This window comes from Brassica napus, chromosome C7 (assembly GCF_020379485.1).
Source record: "Brassica napus cultivar Da-Ae chromosome C7, Da-Ae, whole genome shotgun sequence".
NCBI classification, from domain to species: domain Eukaryota; kingdom Viridiplantae; phylum Streptophyta; class Magnoliopsida; order Brassicales; family Brassicaceae; genus Brassica; species Brassica napus.
In genome coordinates this window covers 28,268,840-28,290,011 of record NC_063450.1, presented here as the reverse complement: position 1 = coordinate 28,290,011, position 21,172 = coordinate 28,268,840, and the positions used below count along the sequence as shown (strand labels likewise).

The 21,172-nt window shown below is 33.8% G+C and overlaps 2 protein-coding genes across 3 annotated transcripts; one reads left to right on the top strand and one right to left on the bottom strand.

The window, feature by feature from the left end:
- Window positions 1-2,513: 2,513 nt before the first annotated feature.
- LOC125589866 (protein RADIALIS-like 5) lies at window positions 2,514-21,061 on the bottom strand. Of its 2 annotated transcripts, none has more exons than XM_048762476.1 (2): window positions 20,072-21,061; window positions 2,514-2,797 (listed from the first exon to the last, which is right to left on the bottom strand). In XM_048762476.1, exons 1-2 carry the CDS (start codon window positions 20,338-20,340, stop codon window positions 2,770-2,772), a joined length of 297 nt encoding a protein of 98 aa, XP_048618433.1. In that variant the 5' UTR covers window positions 20,341-21,061; the 3' UTR covers window positions 2,514-2,769. The 2 variants fall into 2 exon arrangements, with proteins under 2 accessions (XP_048618433.1, XP_048618431.1); XM_048762474.1 differs by lacking the exon at window positions 2,514-2,797 and adding an exon at window positions 19,169-19,456 and having other exon boundaries at window positions 20,072-21,045.
- LOC106397473 (protein RADIALIS-like 5) lies at window positions 3,233-4,420 on the top strand. Its single transcript, XM_013838058.3, has 2 exons — window positions 3,233-3,521; window positions 4,137-4,420. The coding sequence occupies exons 1-2, from the start codon at window positions 3,253-3,255 to the stop codon at window positions 4,162-4,164; spliced, it is 297 nt and encodes a 98-aa protein (XP_013693512.2). The 5' UTR covers window positions 3,233-3,252; the 3' UTR covers window positions 4,165-4,420.
- Window positions 21,062-21,172: the final 111 nt, after the last annotated feature.

Genomic DNA, 21,172 nt, shown 5'->3' with positions numbered 1-21,172 from the left:
TAATATATGGCATGAAAGATTAGGCCATGTAAACTACAAATCTATACAAAGATTAATGAATTTAAATCTAATTCCTAAATGCAAAACAAGTAAACAAAAATGTGAAGTATGCGTACAGGCTAAGCTCACGAAAACGCCATCACCTCGTGTTGAAAGAACTAATACACCTCTAGATTTAATTCACACAGCTTTATGTGATTTAAAATACTTACAAACTAAAGGTGATAAAAAGTACTTTGTGACCTTCATAGATGACTGCACAAAATATTGTTATGTATATTTATTATATAGCAAAGACGAAACCTTAGAAAAATTTAAAGAATTTAAACTCGAGGTCGAAAATCAGCTTAAAACAACTATTAAAGTAGTTAGAAGCGACAGAGGAGGCGAGTATGATGGTCCATTCAATGCATTCTGTAAAGAACAGAGAATAATCCATCAAACTACAGCTCCTTACTCACCAGAATCTAACGGAGTTGCTGAACGCAAAAATAGAACTCTAAAAGAGATGATGAATGCAATGTTGCAGGAATCTGGGTTACCCCAGAACATGTGGGGGGAAGCATTGCTTACCACTAATTATATCCTCAACAAAATTCCACACAAAGTAACTGGCAAAACTCCATATGAATTATGGAAAGGTAATTTACCTTCGTATAAATACCTCAAAGTGTGGGGGTGCCTAGCAAAAGTTGCAGTACCGCCACCAAAGAAGGTCACTATTGGACCTAAAACAATGGATTGCATCTTCATCGGATATGCACATAACAGTAATGCTTATCGATTTCTGGTACATAAATCTGAAATATCAGACATTCATGAAAATACAGTCATGGAATCAAGAAATGCATCTTTCTTTGAAAATATTTTTCCATATAAGGAAAAACAAGGTTCAAAACGAACTCGAGAAGAAAGAGACAGTGACAAAAACTCAAAAACTAAGACTTCCAATCACACGTGCATACTCGTTTTGTGAAACCGCTTCACCTGAATTCTTTGTCAAGTGCATTTGGAGATCTAACGGAGGTTTATTAGTTATTTGTGGACGTATTATTATATTGTTTTGGACAGTTTAACATTAAAGAATAATTATGTTAATTATAGTTTCTGCAATTTAATGTAATCAGAATTTGTGAAACAATTCGTTATCATAGAAAATATATGTATATAATATATTTTATATTTTTGTATAAATATTTTTATATTATATAATATATATTTCGTTTTATATAATAATAATCCAAAAATAATATAAACAATTTGTATACATATTAACTGAACTAAAAGAAATTGAATTTTATATTATCATTATCTAAAAATTATTATTTGTTGTGATAATCAAAACTAATAAAAACAAAAAGATAAATAATATATATATATATATATATATATATATATATATCTACTTAAAAAATAAAACCATTAGTCAGTTTTTTTTTAATGATAAAATAAGTTAATTATTAATCAAGGGTAGCAACAACTCTGACCACTATAACTTTTAACGAGAGACTTCGAATGTGAAAAATCAGTTCGCAAATAATAGTATAAATATTAAAAAAATTCTTCAGCTTCATTTTCATCCGACATGAAAATAAATTATTTGATTAATTTTTAATACCATATAAGAACTTTAGATAAGAATAACATAATAAATAAGCAAACATATTATAAAATTAATTTAAATAAAAAAAAATATAATTTATAAACTTATAACGTATTTTCAATAACAAAAAAAAAATTAATAGTCTAATACTGTCATATCAATAAATTTTGTTTTTTAATTATTATTTTCTTCATTTTCTTCTAATGATATGCATAATATAAATTTCATTAAAGTTTAAAGAATCACAAATCTTGTATTTAACTACATTTGCATGTAGTATTTATCTATTTGAGTTCTAGTATATTCAATTCTAGATGTTTATAAAAAAAAGTAAGATACATATATTATTGGAAGACTGTCCGAAGTGATACATGGAGATCGAACATTATTATATTTAATCTATTATTTACATTTGATTTTAGTTTTTAAAACTATTTTATATGGATATACTACATACGTAATTTATAAACTATTATAACTCACAAAACTAATTTATACATCATGTAATTTTTTTTTTTTTTTTGATAATCCAGGGTTCCCCGCTTCGCGGATCAATCCCTGGGCCCGGTCAGGCAGCGGGCCAGCTTCACCCGGGAGGGTATGTCCTGAGCCCGAAGACCCAGTACCCGCTTTTGTGACATGGAAGAGCAGTTCGCCTCCGGCTAGCGTCGAACCCGGAAGCATGACAATTGGTCCCCAAGGCTCTAACCAGTAGAGCTCACTCATCCCGTCTACATCATGTAATTTCATTTTCATGTTTAACTTTAGATTGCTCTACAATTTTATAGCTACAAATTTGTTTCTCAAGTTTTTGGCCAATATATAGTACACAACAAAGTTTTTTGTACACAACAAGTTTTTTTGTACACAACATGTTTTACTACGTGGAAAACTAGAGACCACCTCTCAATGTAAACTAGTTTATATTGATAGCTAAAGCCATCGAAAATCAAACACAATAATTGGCAAAAATATATAATAATCAATAACTAGAAACAAAACCACAATAGCAACATGATTTGGCTCATTTGATGTGAAAATAAGGTTAAATAAGTAATTAAGTGGCACAATGAAAAGATAAGTTCTGATCAATGATCATCAGTGTGTGATAAGGAAATATATCGCTCTGAATCTTTTATAGCACTATTGCTTCAATGTAACAGACTTCACTGGATCCTCATATTCTTCATTAACCTGCAATAGAGTATATTTAAAAAGGATTTGTTTCATAAAAGCTTTTTCGAAAGTAACAACTTTGTCGATCACCGACCAGTACAAAGTTACAATCACTTTTACCTATTTATATACTAATAACGGCTATCTATATGATCATACTTAAATATTATACATGCATTATCTTATCATACGTATATAAGATTCAATGGAAGACAATGTGCATGTGATGATGTACAAGGAAGATTAGATTTCATGCGACTCCTTTACCTTTAATGAGAATGCAAAACTATAAGGGATGGTGCGTGTGGTTGCATGTCTCTTATTATTCTAACTATTATTTTATTATATAGAATAATATTACGTTAATGTTATTATATAATCCAACGTTCATCGCTAATGTTAATGTTATTATTTCACCACAAAAACTAATTCATGTTAGTCCAATAACCCTCAAACTTTGAAACAATACAAAGATGGCCTCAAGTTCTATGAGCTCCTCTTGGACGTCTAAGCAAAATAAGATGTTCGAAAGGGCTTTAGCCGTTTACGACAACGACACTCCAGACCGTTGGCAAAACCTGGCCAAAGCCGTCGGGAATAAATCGGCAGAGGAAGTCAAACGTCACTACGATATTCTCGTTGAAGATCTCGTGAACATCGAGCAAGACTTAGTCCCTTTGCCTAAATACAAGACCGTCGATGTTGGAAATAAATCAAGAGGCATCAACGATTACGATTTGAGGTAAAATCTTTGTCTCGTTTTTTTTTGAATTTGTAGTCGTTTTTTAGAATCTGTAGTCGTTTCTTTTTGTGTGTGAATTTTACTGTGGCTTAGACTAAATCTTATAGATTCTACTACATTCGTTTTGTGATTTCTAATGTATAAATAGAATAAATGTTTAGTGAAAATTGTTTCAAAGTTTGAGGGTTATTGGACTAACATGAATTAGTTTTTGTGGTGAAATAATAACATTAACATTAGCGATGAACGTTGGATTAGATAATAACATTAACGTAATATTATTCTATATAATAAAATAATAGTTAGAATAATAAGAGACATGCAACCACACGCACCATCCCTTATAGTTTTGCATTCTCATTAAAGGTAAGGGAGTCACATGAAATCTAATCTTCCTTGTACATCATCACATGCACATTGTCTTCCATTGAATCTTATATACGTATGATAAGATAATGCATGTATAATATTTAAGTATGATCATATAGATAGCCGTCATTAGTATATAAATAGGTAAAAGTGATTGTAACTTTGTACTGGTCGGTGATCGACAAAGTTGTTACTTTCGAAAAATCTTTTATGAAACAAATCCTTTTTAAATATACTCTATTGCAGGTTAATGAAGAATATGAGGATCCAGTGAAGTCTGTTACATTGAAGCAATAGTGCTATAAAAGATTCAGAGCGATATATTTCCTTATCACACACTGATGATCATTGATCAGAACTTATCTTTTCATTGTGCCACTTAATTACTTATTTAACCTTATTTTCACATCAAATGAGCCAAATCATGTTGCTATTGTGGTTTTGTTTCTAGTTATTGATTATTATATATTTTTGCCAATTATTGTGTTTGATTTTCGATGGCTTTAGCTATCAATATAAACTAGTTTACATTGAGAGGTGGTCTCTAGTTTTCCACGTAGTAAAACATGTTGTGTACAAAAAACTTGTTGTGTACTATTGGCCAAAAACTTGAGAAACAAATTTGTAGCTATAAAATAGTAGAGCAATCTAAAGGTAAACATGAAAATGAAATTACATGACGTAGACGGGATGAGTCAGCTCTACTGGTTAGAGCCTTAGAGGCTAATTGTCATGCTTTCGGGTTCGACGCCAGCCGGAGGCGAACTGCTCTTCCATGTCACAAAAGCGGGTACTGGGTCTTCGGGCTCAAGACATACCCTCCCGGGTGAAGCCGGCCCGCTGCTTGACCGGGCCCAGGGATTGATCCGCGAAGCGGGGAACCCTGGATTATCAAAAAAAAAAAAAAAAATTACATGATGTATAAATTAGTTTTGTGAGTTATAATAGTTTATAAATTACGTATGTAGTATATCCATATAAAATAGTTTTAAAAACTAAAATCAAATGTAAATAATAGATTAAATATAATAATGTTCGATCTCCATGTATCACTTCGGACAGTCTTCCAATAATATATGTATCTTACTTTTTTTTATAAACATCTAGAATTGAATATACTAGAACTCAAATAGATAAATACTACATGCAAATGTAGTTAAATACAAGATTTGTGATTCTTTAAACTTTAATGAAATTTATATTATGCATGTCATTAGAAGAAAATGAAGAAAATAATAATTAAAAAACAAAATTTATTGATATGACAGTATTAGACTATTAATTTTTTTTTGTTATTGAAAATACGTTATAACTTTATAAATTATATTTTTTTTAGATTTAAATTAATTTTATAATATGTTTGCTTATTTATTATGTTATTCTTAGCTAAAGTTCTTATATGGTATTAAAAATTAATCAAATAATTTATTTTCATGTCGGATGAAAATGAAGCTGAAGAATTTTTTTAATATTTATACTATTATTTGCGAACTGATTTTTCACATTCGAAGTCTCTCGTTAAAAGTTATAGTGGTCAGAGTTGTTGCTACCCTTGATTAATAATTAACTTATTTTATCATTAAAAAAAACTGACTAATGGTTTTATTTTTTAAGTAGATATATATATATATATTATTTATCTTTCTGTTTTTATTAATTTCGATTATCACAACAAATAATAATTTTTAGATAATGATAATATAAAATTCAATTTCTTTTAGTTCAGTTAATATGTATACAAATTGTTTATATTATTTTTGGATTATTATTATATAAAACGAAATATATATTATATAATATAAAAATATTTATACAAAAATATAAAATATATTATATACATATATTTTCTATGATAACGAATTTTTTCACAAATTCTGATTACATTAAATTGCAGAAACTATAATTAACATAATTATTCTTTAATGTTAAACTGTCCAAAACAATATAATAATACGTCCACAAATAACTAATAAAACTCCGTTAGATCCCTAAATGCACTTGACAAAGAATTCAGGTGAAGTGGTTTCACAAAACGAGTATGCACGTGTGATTGGAAGTCTCATGTACTTGACCAATTGTACTAGACCAGATCTAGCGCATGCAGTAAACGTACTTAGTCGATATACAAGTAATCCAGGTCATACACACTGTGTGAGGAGTTGAGTAGACGCATAACGGCTCGGCGTGGGCGTGGGCTTGGGCTTGGGCTTGGGCTTGGATCTAGAAAATAAAAACGTCATGATGTTTATCCTCTCGAAATATTTAAACGAGATAAGAAAGAGAGAGATAGCGAGTCTTGGAGAATAAGTTCGTAACTTGAACTTCCCGAGATCTTTGCCAAATCCCCACTAACGAGCGCACGTTATGCAACAGTTACGGGAAGTCGCTCCTCGTCCATCTCTTTAAATACAACTCGTCTCTCTTCTCATTTCTCGAACGTTTTTTCACTACCAAAACCAGCAAATCCTATAGCGTAAGTCTAGAGAGTGTTTCGTAGAAATTTTAGTTCGTTAGAGGTTCTTCACGAGTGCCGCGTGATAACCTATCATTTTAGAGGTTCTTCAACTCCGAGTCACACGGAGGAGACTCAGTCTTGGCTCGCTTCCTCACTCGTTTCCTTTTGCTCGCCAAGGATTTGAATACCTGCTCTCTCATTATCTCAAGGTCCTGTTGGATCCATTTATAGCCATTGGGCTTTAATAGAAATTATGAAAAATAAATGACTTCGGCATGTGTGTTCAACAGCCCAAAAAACAATAATAATGAGAAGAAGATACTTGTCCCACATCGGTGGGAACAAGTAGAAATGAGGTGTTTATATATGGTCACTTGATATCATGTGTTAAACAGCTTGGAGAGAGAGGAAGGCTCCGCACGCGCGCGCCGCCGCCGCCGTCCGGCCGGCTCGGCTCGGCGTGGACGTGGGCGTGGGCGTGGGCTTGGGCTTGGGCTTGGGCTTGGGCTTGGGCTTGGGCTTGGGCTTGGGCTTGGGCTGGGTCTTGGGTCTTGGGTCTTGGGTCTTGGGTCTTGGGTCTTAGGTCTAGAAAATAAAAACGTCATGATGTTTATCCTCTCGAAATATTTAAACGAGATAAGAAAGAGAGAGATAGCGAGTCTTGGGGAATAAGTTCGTAACTTGAACTTCCCGAGATCTTTGCCAAATCCTCACTAACGAGCGCACGTTATGCAACAGTTACGGGAAGTCGCTCCTCGTCCATCTCTTTAAATACAACTCGTCTCTCTTCTCATTTCTCGAACGTTTTTTCACAACCAAAACCAGCAAATCCTATAGCGTAAGTCTAGAGAGTGTTTCGTAGAAATTTTAGTTCGTTAGAGGTTCTTCACGAGTGTCGCGTGATAACCTATCATGGTTTTATCCTGAGACTCCTATTCGTACAGATCCGTCGCACTTACGGAGCGAATATTAAGAGTTAAGGAAAGAGATTCATCTCGACTCCATGGTTTCATTTTCGTTACGGTTTTGAATCGTCTATATATTTTCCTTAACGTCGTTTATATTATATCGTTTCTTTGATCCGGTTTTCCGGCTTTTACAATCTTAACTCTTAATCGCTTTATGTCTTAAGCTCGAATCGGGTTGAAAAACGATTTATAAAAACGGGTTTTGGAACCGTGTTTGCGATTTGCTTTCTAGCACTTCCGCGAAACATTTATTCCTATTCATAACGGGGTTTGCGATTTGCTTTCGAGCACTTCCGCGAAACGTTTGTTCTTATTTCATAATCGTGTTTGCGATATGCTTTTTAGCACTTCCGCGAAACGTTTATTGTTTATTTCATTACGCTTTGCGGATTGCTTTCTAGCATTTTTCGCAAAACGTTTTTGATACAGTCTTAAAACGTTATATACATGAATCGTTTCAGTAACCGCTTTCTTAAGCGAGTTTGTGAAACATTCTAAGTCTATAAAAATGGTTTCTGCGAACGCTTCTAAGCGAGTTTGCAAAACATTTTTTCTCAAGACTTATATCGATAGGATTTGGTTCAAACACCAAAAATGAAAATCAAATTTAGACTATTATTTTTTGCTTAAAAATAATATGTTCTTTGCTGATTGGAGTACTAATCCGTCTTCATGTTTTCTCTACAGAAAAATGACGAACGATAACAACACCCCCAATGATGTCACAACAACTCCACTCAACGTTGCAGCCACTGATGCAACTGTGACAACCGTTGGAAACATCACAGCATCAACCGCTGCAGCAACAACAAGCACTATCCTCCCTGCGGGAAATGCTGCTGATGAAACCACTCACCGTAGCCTATTCGGTGCTGGTCTTTATCAGACGGGTTCAGTTTCAGCAACTGCAAGTGGTCCGGTGGCAGTTCGAACTCCTCCGGCTGTCCCTAGTGTGTTCACTCAAGGACTGATGCCAGACAAGTTTGATGGCAAAGGCTTCAAAACATGGCAGAAGAAGATGATGTTCTTCCTGACAACGATGAAGCTGGACAAGTTCATCCAGGAGGACAAGCCCCTGATGCCTTACGGGATTGATGATGTTCACAGTCTCGCAACTGTTGACATATGGGTGCATTCCGACTTCATCTGCAAAGGTTACATTTTGGGTCGTCTCATTGACCCATTGTACCGGGTCTACTGTGAGATCCCCACGGCGAAAGAGCTATGGAGATCACTGGACAAGAAGTACAGAGGTGAGGACGCTGGCTGCCAGAAGTATGTGGTCTCAAAGTTCCACGACTTCAAAATGGTGGATTCAAAACCCATCATGGATCAGGTGGAAGCGCTTCAGCTCATTTGCCATGAAATCGCTGCTGAAGGAATGTCCATCTGCGAGACATTCACAACTCTCAGCTTCATTGAAAAGCTTCCTCCAAGCTATGCGGATTTCAAGAACTACTTGAAGCACAAAAAGAAGAAGATGGGGCTCGAGGAGCTCATCATGAGGCTTCAGATGGAATCCAGAAACCGAATTGCTGACAAGGTCACTGCTAAGGAGCACAGTGTCAACATGGCTGAGCACAAAGGCAAAGGAAAGGCACACGCCATTCTCCTGCCAAGCCTTCCAAAACTGCTGCAGCCCTGAAGGCTTCTGGAAAAAACTTCAAGAACAAAGGCATTGAAATCAATGCGAATGCGAATGTGGAGAAGTTCAGGGGGAAATGTCACTACTGCCACAAAGTGGGGCACAAGACTGTTGAGTGTCGCAAAAAGATCAAGGATGAGAAGGCTCAGGCAAATCTCACAGAGGAGGATCTCGTTGCTGTGGTGACTGAAGCCAACATGGTTGAAAGCAACAACCCCAAGGAATGGTGGTATGACACTGGTGCAACCACCCACATTTGCACCGATAGGGCGATGTTCAGCACCTATCAGAAAAGCATGACTGAGGAGAAGCTCAAGATGGGAAACACTGCAGTCTCCAAGATTGAAGGACGCGGCAATGTGATTTTGAAGATGACATCTGGACATGAGGTCACTCTGACGAATGTGAAGCATGTGCCTGACATGAGGAAGAACCTGGTCTCGGGAACCTTGCTCAGCAAGAATGGATTCGCCACAAATTTTGAGGCGGACAAGCTCGTGATTAGGAAAAATGGGATGTATTTGGGAAGAGGGTATGTTAAGGGTGGACTTGTCAAGTTGAATGTAATGACAGTCCCTCCGAAAGTTGTAGCTTCAAAAGTTTCAATGAATAAGAAAGAGCCAGTTGCTTATTTGGTTGAGTCTTTTAATATATGGCATGAAAGATTAGGCCATGTAAACTACAAATCTATACAAAGATTAATGAATTTAAATCTAATTCCTAAATGCAAAACAAGTAAACAAAAATGTGAAGTATGCGTACAGGCTAAGCTCACGAAAACGCCATCACCTCGTGTTGAAAGAACTAATAAACCTCTAGATTTAATTCACACAGATTTATGTGATTTAAAATACTTACAAACTAGAGGTGGTAAAAAGTACTTTGTGACCTTCATAGATGACTGCACAAAATATTGTTATGTATATTTATTACATAGCAAAGACGAAACCTTAGAAAAATTTAAAGAATTTAAACTCGAGGTCGAAAATCAGCTTAAAACAACTATTAAAGTAGTTAGAAGCGACAGAGGAGGCGAGTATGATGGTCCATTCAATGCATTCTGTAAAGAACATGGAATAATCCATCAAACTACAGCTCCTTACTCACCAGAATCTAATGGAGTTGCTGAACGCAAAAATCGAACTCTAAAAGAGATGATGAATGCAATGTTGCAGGAATCTGGGTTACCCCAGAACATGTGGGGGGAAGCATTGCTTACCACTAATTATATCCTCAACAAAATTCCACACAAAGTAACTGGCAAAACTCCATATGAATTATGGAAAGGTAATTTACCTTCGTATAAATACCTCAAAGTGTGGGGGTGCCTAGCAAAAGTTGCAGTACCGCCACCAAAGAAGGTCACTATTGGACCTAAAACAGTGGATTGCATCTTCATCGGATATGCACATAACAGTAATGCTTATCGATTTCTGGTACATAAATCTGAAATATCAGACATTCATGAAAATACAGTCATGGAATCAAGAAATGAATCTTTCTTTCAAAATATTTTTCCATATAAGGAAAAACAAGGTTCAAAACGAACTCGAGAAGAAAGAGACAATGACAAAAACTCAGAAACTGAGACAAACGTCGAGATTTCTATAAATGATATTTCAGAAAATGAAGAAAAAGATGAACCTCGAAGGAGCAAAAGAGCTCGAAAAGAAAAATCTTTTGGAGAAGATTTCCTAATGGCATTTTTAGTAGAAAATGTTCCAAAAACTTTGGCAGAAGCCATGGCTTCACCAGAAGCTCCATTCTGGAACGAAGCGGTCAGGAGTGAATTTGATTCGATCATGCAAAATTATACTTATTACATAACGGATTTACCACCTGGCTGCAAAGCATTAGGAATAAATGGATAATGACACGAAAACCTGGTGGAAAATACAAGTCTAGGCTTGTAGTTCAAGGATTCCGACAAAAGGAAGGCCTTGACTATTTTGATACATATTCTCCAGTGACGAGAATAACATCAATAAGACTGATGATAGCAATCGCAGCCTTAAGAGACTTAGAAATCCATCAAATGGATGTAAAAACTGCTTTTCTAAATGGTGATTTAGAAGAGGAAATTTACATGAAACAACCTGAAGGTTTTGTCATTCCCGGACAGGAAGACAAAGTATGTCGACTTGTAAAGTCACTTTATGGGCTTAAACAAGCTCCTAAACAATGGCACGAAAAATTTGACAATACAATGATGTCAAATGGTTTCAAAATAAATGAATGTGACAAATGCATATACTACAAAACTACCAAAAATGCGTATGTTTTGCTATGTCTATATGTAGATGATATGCTCATTATTGGAAGCAATAAAGACATTATCAATCAAACAAAGAACATGCTCAAAGGGACATTTGAGATGAAAGACTTGGGATTAGTAGATGTAATTCTCGGGGTTAAAGTCACAAGAAATTCAAACGGAATTATCTTAACCCAATCTCATTATGCTCAAACAATATTAGAGAGATTTAAAAATTACTCTAATAGTACGGCAAAAACTCCGTTAGATCCCCAAATGCACTTGACAAAGAATTCAGGTGAAGCGGTTTCACAAAACGAGTATGCACGTGTGATCGGAAGTCTCATGTACTTGACCAATTGTACTAGACCAGATCTAGCGCATGCAGTAAACGTACTTAGTCGATATACAAGTAATCCAGGTCATACACACTGGAAAGCTATAACGAGGGTACTCAATTACTTGCGCTACACCAAAGATTTTGGGCTTCACTATGGTAAAGAACCAGCAGTTTTAGAAGGATACAGTGATGCTAACTGGATATCAGATTCTAAAAACTCAAAATCCACGAGTGGATATGTCTTTACACTAGGAGGAGCAGCAATATCATGGAAATCTACCAAACAAACAGTGTTAGCCAGATCTACCATGGAATCTGAGTTCATAGCCTTAGACAAAGCAGCAGAAGAAGCTGAATGGCTTAGAAATTTTTTGGAAGATATTCCTATGTGGGAGAAACCTGTGCCAGCTATACGCATACATTGTGATAGTCAATCAGCAATAGCTCGGGCTCAGAATAATCTCTACAATGGTAAATCTCGTCACATCAGAAGACGACATAAAACCATTAGACAACTTATTTCAACTGGTGTAATCACAATAGACTACATCAAATCGGCTGACAACCTAGCGGATCCATTTACTAAAGGTTTGCCACGAGATGTTGTTGCTAAATCATCAAAAGGAATGGGTTTAAAGCCTATAACGAATGAGGATGCTTGATTGCAACCCTACCTATCATGACTGGAGATCCCAAGACGTAGGTTCAAAGGGAAAACAAAATCAAACAGAATCTAACCAAAGCACTTGAGACAAAGTAGTCTCTTCCCAGCTCCTAAGATGATAAAGTGCTAAAGAAAGTGATAAGGATAAGCATAAGCTTTTAATGATTCCATAGCTTCTAAAACGGAGTATTACTCAATACTTTTCATGGTCAATCACCTAATGAGTGTGAAATGAGGCCGTTTCTAGGAGAATGAATGCAAGGCTATATTCTCTAAGTTCACTCATGAAAACCAGGAATAGTTCAGGGCCACAATGAACACAATAGAGAACTAAGTTCTACGAGAAAATGAAGCTGCGTTATGCTTGTTGTCTCGGTTTACATAAAACACCGGTTGGTTCAAGACATCATGTTCACCTTCTGGTAAAGTAAACCCGACAGATATTAACTATGAGTGGTTCAAGGCTTAAAAATGCCACCAATTCAAACACAGTGAATTTTTCGCAAACACTCTCGATAAGTCTGTCCAGTCTAGTAAGGATTAGAATAAGTATAGTTTTTTAGAGTCTATCGAGTCTGCATTTAGTCTGCATATGTTTAGAAGAGTCATTTCTATTCATGTGGGGGATTGTTGGATCCATTTATAGCCATTGGGCTTTAATGGAAATTATGAAAAATAAATGACATGGGCATGTGTGTTCAATAGCCCAAAAAACAATAATAATGAGAAGAAGATACTTGTCCCACATCGGTGGGAACAAGTAGAAATGAGGTGTTTATATATGGTCACTTGATATCATGTGTTAAACAGCTTGGAGAGAGAGGAAGGCTCCCCACGCGCGCGCCGCCGCCGCCGTCCGGCCGGCTCGGCTCGGCGTGGGCGTGGGCGTGGGCGTGGGCTTGGGCTTGGGCTTGGGCTTGGGCTTGGGCTTGGGCTTGGGTCTTGGGTCTTGGGTCTTGGGTCTTGGGTCTTGGGTCTTGGGTCTTGGGTCTTGGGTGAGGGCCTCCGGCCCGATAAAAATATTCTTTTTGGACCAAGTTAAGCTCAACATTTTGCCATTTAAAATCTCAAAAACAACATGCATTTTATTTTGAAACGACAAGCAGTTTGTCTAGAAAATAAAAACGTCATGATGTTTATCCTCTCGAAATATTTAAACGAGATAAGAAAGAGAGAGATAGCGAGTCTTGGGGAATAAGTTCGTAACTTGAACTTCCCGAGATCTTTGCCAAATCCCCACTAACGAGCGCACGTTATGCAACAGTTACGGGAAGCCGCTCCTCGTCCATCTCTTTAAATACAACTCGTCTCTCTTCTCATTTCTCGAACGTTTTTTCACAACGAAAACCAGCAAATCCTATAGCGTAAGTCTAGAGAGTGTTTCGTAAAAATTTTAGTTTGTTAGAGGTTCTTCACGAGTGCCGCGTGATAACCTATCATGGTTTTATCCTGGGACTCCTATTCGTACAGACCCGTCGCACTAACGGAGCGAATATTAAGAGTTAAGGAAAGAGATTCATCTCGACTCCATGGTTTCATTTTCGTTACGGTTTTGAATCGTCTATATATTTTCCTTAACGTCGTTTATATTATATCGTTTCTTTGATCCGGTTTTCCGGCTTTTACAGGTCCGCCTAATCCGCCAATTCATCTGCCGCCTCTATCTCCGTTAAAATCACAAGCATTATTCATTACTTCTCTTGTGCATATACTCCATAACAGAACTCTGTTGTGGAAAAAAACATCAACACATTCTTAACGTTGCACATTCATTACTCTTTCAGTCTAATGTGCCTTTAATTCACTGGGGTGATTGTGTACAAACTGCAGTTTACTTGATAAATAGAACTCCTCCTTTGCCGAAAAACAAATCTTCTTTTGAACTCTTAACATCTAAACCTCCTTCTTATGATCATCTTTGCGTTTTTGGATGTCTATGCTTTACTTCCACACTTTTGAAAGATCGTCACAAGCTTTCACCTCACCTTGTGTTTTCTTAGGTTATCCTCAGGGATATAAGGGTTATAAAGTTCTTGATCTTCACACAAATACCATCTCTATCTCTTGCAATGTGATTTTTCATGAAGATAGCTTTCCTTTCTCTGAAACTGTTCAACCTTCAATGTCTGACATATTCAGTCAAGATGTTCTACCTCTTCCTGTTCCTGATTCTCCATTTCCCGCATTCTTTGATCTTGGAGATTCACCAACGACTGACACTCCTTTCTATAATCAACCTGAAACTTTGTTTCCTGATCCTATTCTCTCTGAAGCTTCCAATTCTTCTTCGGCTCCTTTTAATTTGCCTAACAACAATAGGACAAAGCGTCAAACTAAGGTTCCCTCTTACCTAGATCAAAATCACTGTTACTTACTTAACAAAACACCTTTTTCTTCTCATACTTCGCATACCACTTCATATCCTATCTCTGCTGTTCTTTTCTATGAAAATCTAAGTCCTTCACACCGCAACTTTGTTCTTTCAATCACCACCGCTTGTCCTCCTAAAACTTTTTTTGAGGCTATGAAATCCGAAGAGTTTAAGGGTGCCATGAAGTCTGAGATGAATTCCCTGGAAGACACTGGAACTTGGTCTATATGTACACTTCCTCCTGGAAAACATCATGTTGGTTGTAAGTGGGTTTATACCATCAAATTTATCTTGATGGCACTGTCGAGCGACCTAAAGCACGGTTAGTAGCAAAGGGCTACACTCAGCTTGAAGGCTTGGATTATCTGGATAAATTCTCTCCAGTTGCAAAACTTGGGACTCTCAGGATGCTTCTTGCCTTAGCTTCTGCCAAGAATTGGTCTACGCTTCAGCTTGATATTAGCAATGCGTTCTTCAATGGTGATCTTGAAGAGGAAATCTACATGACCATTCTACAAGGATATGAAGAATTAACTGGCAAAGTGTGTCCTCCTTGCTCTGTATGCAAGCTTAATAAGTATCTTTATGGGCTTAAGCAAGCCTCAAGGCAATGGAATCACAAGTTATCTGGTGTGATTCTCGGTGAAGGTCTTACACAATCTCCTGGTGATCATTCGCTATTCATCAAGAACACTCCTTCTCTATTCATTGCTGCATTGGTCTATGTTGACGATATTCTGATTGTTGGGAATGATGATAGTGCTATTTCCCATTTCAAGTCGGTTCTTCAAGCTGCATTCAATCTCCGTGACCTTGGACCAGCAAAGTATTTCTTGGGGTTTGAGATTGCGAGGAATCACACAGGGATCTCTATTAATCAGAGGATGCACACATTGGAGTTACTTCAGGATGCTGGGTTTCTTGGGTGCAAGCCAGTTTCTCTCCCTATGGAGCCTAACTTGAAGCTTTCAGAGTCTACTGGTGATATCCTACCTGATGCTTCTGTTTATCGAAAGATAGTTGGCAAACAACTCTATCTGACACATACTAGACCTGACATTACATATGCTGTTCACAAGTTGAGTCAATGTATGGCGAGACACAGAGGCTAGAGGTAAGCCGGCCAAGACGGTGCTATAGAAGCCACTGCTTGCCAGAGTCGAAGCCCGAACACCGGGAGTATAACGCCAGTAACAAATCCGGCGAGTTAATCTAATTAAGGCACTCTCTCTCTCTCAAAGTTTTTTAAGAGAGAAGAGAGAGAGTCATTTTGTTTATGTATGATGAACATATATTTGGGCTGTAATTTTTGGTCGTCGTCATAAATTGGATGATTAATCATAATAATTTGGCCCATTTACGTTAATCACTCGCAATGCATCTTCTCTATCAAAAGAGAGTATAATTTTCTCTACTAAAAAAAAATCATACTAGGTCCATTTCATCAATTATATATATTTAATTATTCGCATTATCTATTAAATATATAACGTTTCTAAATTTTTTAAATAACTATAATAATATTAATATTAAATCAATCTTAACTGCTGATTTAAATTTTACTATAAGTTATTACAAAATATATTTAGAAAAATTTAACAAAATTTTACAAATTTTTTAAATATCTTTTAAATTAATGTATGATTAATTTCATAATTAGTAATATAATCGTATTATAAATTAATTGTAAATCTAATAGTTATTACAACATGTGTTAAGAAAAAATCTAACAAATTTTTTAAATCTGTTAAATTAATGCATGATAATTTCGTAATTAGTAATATAATATTATTATAAATTAATATTATATGCTATTTTCTTATAAATTTTATAATTATTTTATATATTATATTAAAATAGAAATAATATATGAATTAAAATAACAATTATATTAATTTACCAATTTAATATATTATACTAAAATAATATGATTTTGTCATATTTTTTTATATATTATACTAAAATTAATATAATACTAAAATAATATGATAGATGCTATATGTATAAATACTAAAATAATCGAACCAAATTGCTTAAACTGAACAATGTATTTACTTATAAAATCTCACAGTATACTAAAATAATAGAAATGCTAAAATATATTTTTAAATACAACATGAAAATATAAATTATCCTAAACAAATATCCGTTCATAGTATAACTAAATAAAATTTTAAAATATATTGTATGCAAACTGTAGAAATTTTTAAAAATAAATATATTGAAGAGTTTCTCTATTTGATTATTTCATAATATGAATTTATTGTACCAAACTCAAAAATATATTAGTATATAATAATAATTAATACAAAGTAAAATGTATAAAAAAATAATTATATATAAATAATGTCGAATAAGAAACCTAAACAATAAGATTATAGAGTTACACAATATATAACAATAAAATGTAAATCATTTATTTAAAATATTTATGATATATCAAAATTATAAATTTATAAAATAAAAATTTATCCGCACGGACATGCGGGTCAAAATCTAGTTAGTTGATTGTAGGGTATGATTAGAGGGATATTTAAGCTCATGCATTTTAAACATTGGGATACATATATTTATAAAAAAATAAATAAATCCAACTATTTTCCGTAAATAAACACACCACACCAATATTTTAAATATGACCCGGATACTGAATCGTATTACTCTCAGCTGAGTCAACGAGTTAACCTAGGTCAACATTGTTAAACTGCAGGTTAATAAATTATAATATATAATCATATATAAATATAATAATATTAACCACTAGAAATATAAAATGATATCAAGTTTTTTTTACGAAATATAATTATCTAAGGATTTTACAAAAGTTTATTATTAATTCAAAAATCATCACAATTCAACTCTATTACCTTTATTTTATGACGGGTAAAATCAGCCAAAATCATCATAGAAGACATAACTTACAACAAAAATGTTATAACAGTTGAATATCTCTCATAGTTCTATGTAAAATTTAAAACATTGTTTACACATTGTTGGACCTTTATCCATACAAAATTAGAAGATTCTTTAATCAAAGCAAAAATATGCTTTGACTGAACCCACACTTATCGAGCAATTGAAAAAAAAATTATGATGTATTATGTTTGTTTGAGTTTAGTTTTTTTTAGAAGTAATAATGTGGACGTATTATTATATTGTTTTGGACAGTTTAACATTAAAGAATAATTATGTTAATTATAGTTTCAGCAATTTAATGTAATCAGAATTTGTGAAACAATTCGTTATCATAGAAAATATATGTATATAATATATTTTATATTTTTGTATAAATATTTTTATATTATATAATATATATTTCGTTTTATATAATAATAATCCGAAAATAATATAAACAATTTGTATACATATTAACTGAACTAAAAGAAATTGAATTTTATATTATCATTATCTAAAAATTATTATTTGTTACGATAATCGAAATTAATAAAAACAAAAAGATAAATAATATATATATATATATATATATATATATCTACTTAAAAAATAAAACCATTAGTCAGTTTTTTTTTAATGATAAAATAAGTTAATTATTAATCAAGGGTAGCAACAACTCTGACCACTATAACTTTTAACGAGAGACTTCGAATGTGAAAAATCAGTTCGCAAATAATAGTATAAATATTAAAAAAATTCTTCAGCTTCATTTTCATCCGACATGAAAATAAATTATTTGATTAATTTTTAATACCATATAAGAACTTTAGCTAAGAATAACATAATAAATAAGCAAACATATTATAAAATTAATTTAAATCTAAAAAAATATAATTTATAAACTTATAACGTATTTTCAATAACAAAAAAAAATTAATAGTCTAATACTGTCATATCAATAAATTTTGTTTTTTAATTATTATTTTCTTCATTTTCTTCTAATGACATGCATAATATAAATTTCATTAAAGTTTAAAGAATCACAAATCTTGTATTTAACTACATTTGCATGTAGTATTTATCTATTTGAGTTCTAGTATATTCAATTCTAGATGTTTATAAAAAAAAAGTAAGATACATATATTATTGGAAGACTGTCAGAAGTGATACATGGAGATCGAACATTATTATATTTAATCTATTATTTACATTTGATTTTAGTTTTTAAAACTATTTTATATGGATATACTACATACGCTAATTTATAAACTATTATAACTCACAAAACTAATTTATACATCATGTAATTTCTTCTTCTTTTTTTTTTGATAATCCAGGGTTCCCCGCTTCGCGGATCAATCCCTGGTCCCGGTCAGGCAGCGGGCCGGCTTCACCCGGGAGGGTATGTCCTGAGCCCGAAGACCCAGTACCCGTTTTTGTGACATGGAAGAGCAGTTCGCCTCCGGCTGGCGTCGAACCCGGAAACATGACAATTGGTCCCCAAGGCTCTAACAGTAGAGCTGACTCATCCCGTCTGCATCATGTAATTTCATTTTCATGTTTACCTTTAGATTGCTCTACTATTTTATAGCTACAAATTTGTTTCTCAAGTTTTTGGCCAATAGTACACAACAAGTTTTTTTGTACACAACATGTTTTACTACGTGGAAAACTAGAGACCACCTCTCAATGTAAACTAGTTTATATTGATAGCTAAAGCCATCGAAAATCAAACACAATAATTGGCAAAAATATATAATAATCAATAACTAGAAACAAAACCACAATAGCAACATGATTTGGCTCATTTGATGTGAAAATAAGGTTAAATAAGTAATTAAGTGGCACAATGAAAAGATAAGTTCTGATCAATGATCATCAGTGTGTGATAAGGAAATATATCGCTCGGAATCTTTTATAGCACTATTGCTTCAATGTAACAGACTTCACTGGATCCTCATATTCTTCATTAACCTGCAATAGAGTATATTTAAAAAGGATTTGTTTCATAAAAGCTTTTTCGAAAGTAACAACTTTGTCGATCACCGACCAGTACAAAGTTACAATCACTTTTACCTATTTATATACTAATGACGGCTATCTATATGATCATACTTAAATATTATACATGCATTATCTTATCATACGTATATAAGATTCAATGGAAGACAATGTGCATGTGATGATGTACAAGGAAGATTAGATTTCATGTGACTCCTTTACCTTTAATGAGAATGCAAAACTATAAGGGATGGTGCGTGTGGTTGCATGTCTCTTATTATTCTAACTATTATTTTATTATATAGAATAATATTACGTTAATGTTATTATATAATCCAACGTTCATCGCTAATGTTAATGTTATTATTTCACCACAAAAACTAATTCATGTTAGTCCAATAACCCTCAAACTTTGAAACAATTTTCACTAAACATTTATTCTATTTATACATTAGAAATCACAAAACGAATGTAGTAGAATCTATAAGATTTAGTCTAAGCCACAGTAAAATTCACACACAAAAAGAAACGACTACAGATTCTAAAAAACGACTACAAATTCAAAAAAAAACGAGACAAAGATTTTACCTCAAATCGTAATCGTTGATGCCTCTTGATTTATTTCCAACATCGACGGTCTTGTATTTAGGCAAAGGGACTAAGTCTTGCTCGATGTTCACGAGATCTTCAACGAGAATATCGTAGTGACGTTTGACTTCCTCTGCCGATTTATTCCCGACGGCTTTGGCCACGTTTTGCCAACGGTCTGGAGTGTCTTTGTCGTAAACGGCTAAAGCCCTTTCGAACATCTTATTTTGCTTAGACGTCCAAGAGGAGCTCATAGAACTTGAGGCCATCTTTGTATTATTTAAGCTTCTTTAGGAAAAACCGTGAGATATATATATATATATATATATTAAGCGAAACAATTTCAGAGAAAGAAAAGGGATCGATGCAAAGCTACGAATACAAACGAATGCCAAAATAGGCTCCTTATATGGAGGAAAAGAGAGTTGAGAGATTCCGCAATTGTAGTATTTATCCAATTTTCTTTTTCAGGTTAGCTATCCAAATAAATAAAAAAGTATAATGTTCTTATGGGTCTACGTTGTTTGGGTCCATATAGTTCTTTGGGAGAATAGTATCGAGAGTCAACCGTTCATATATTAGTGATCTAGTAAAATCTGAAATTAGCAGCTCTTTTCTAAGGTACTTCGTTGAATCAATAGTAAAGAAAGTTGGTATGTTACTATGTTTAATGGTAGTTATACATACACATATACTACAGTTTTACAGTTTTGAAAAAGTATTAATCATGGTATTTATATGATTATATCATTCAAAATAAGAGAAAGTAATCTAACTTTATATGAATTCTAGATAAACTATCAAATAAAACTTCATTTATCTATTTTGGTTTGTTAAACCTTATTTATCTATTAAACTATTTGATTTAACAGTTCATGATTATCTGTTGAACTCTATGAATTGGGAGAGAGTAGAGTTATCCTAAAAATGCTATGTAAAAATCGATATGTTTTTCTCTCTCGGGCGCTAATTAAAAGAAATTATATATTAATCTGCTATATGTTAGTATATTATAGAGTGCAGTATAGAAATTTTTTTTTTTTTTGAAAACGATGAAATATAAAAAATAAAACGTTAGAAGAGAGTGGTATATGCAGAGAA

Excerpts from the sequence above, each read along its gene's own strand:
- LOC106397473 (XM_013838058.3), top strand. The coding sequence starts at position 3,253 with ATGGCCTCAAGTTCTATGAGCTCCTCTTGGACGTCTAAGCAAAATAAG. Across the intron at positions 3,522-4,136 it reads ATCAACGATTACGATTTGAG|GTTAATGAAGAATATGAGGA; the intron begins GTAAAATCTTTG and ends ACTCTATTGCAG.
- LOC125589866 (XM_048762476.1), bottom strand. The coding sequence starts at position 20,340 with ATGGCCTCAAGTTCTATGAGCTCCTCTTGGACGTCTAAGCAAAATAAG. Across the intron at positions 2,798-20,071 it reads ATCAACGATTACGATTTGAG|GTTAATGAAGAATATGAGGA; the intron begins GTAAAATCTTTG and ends ACTCTATTGCAG.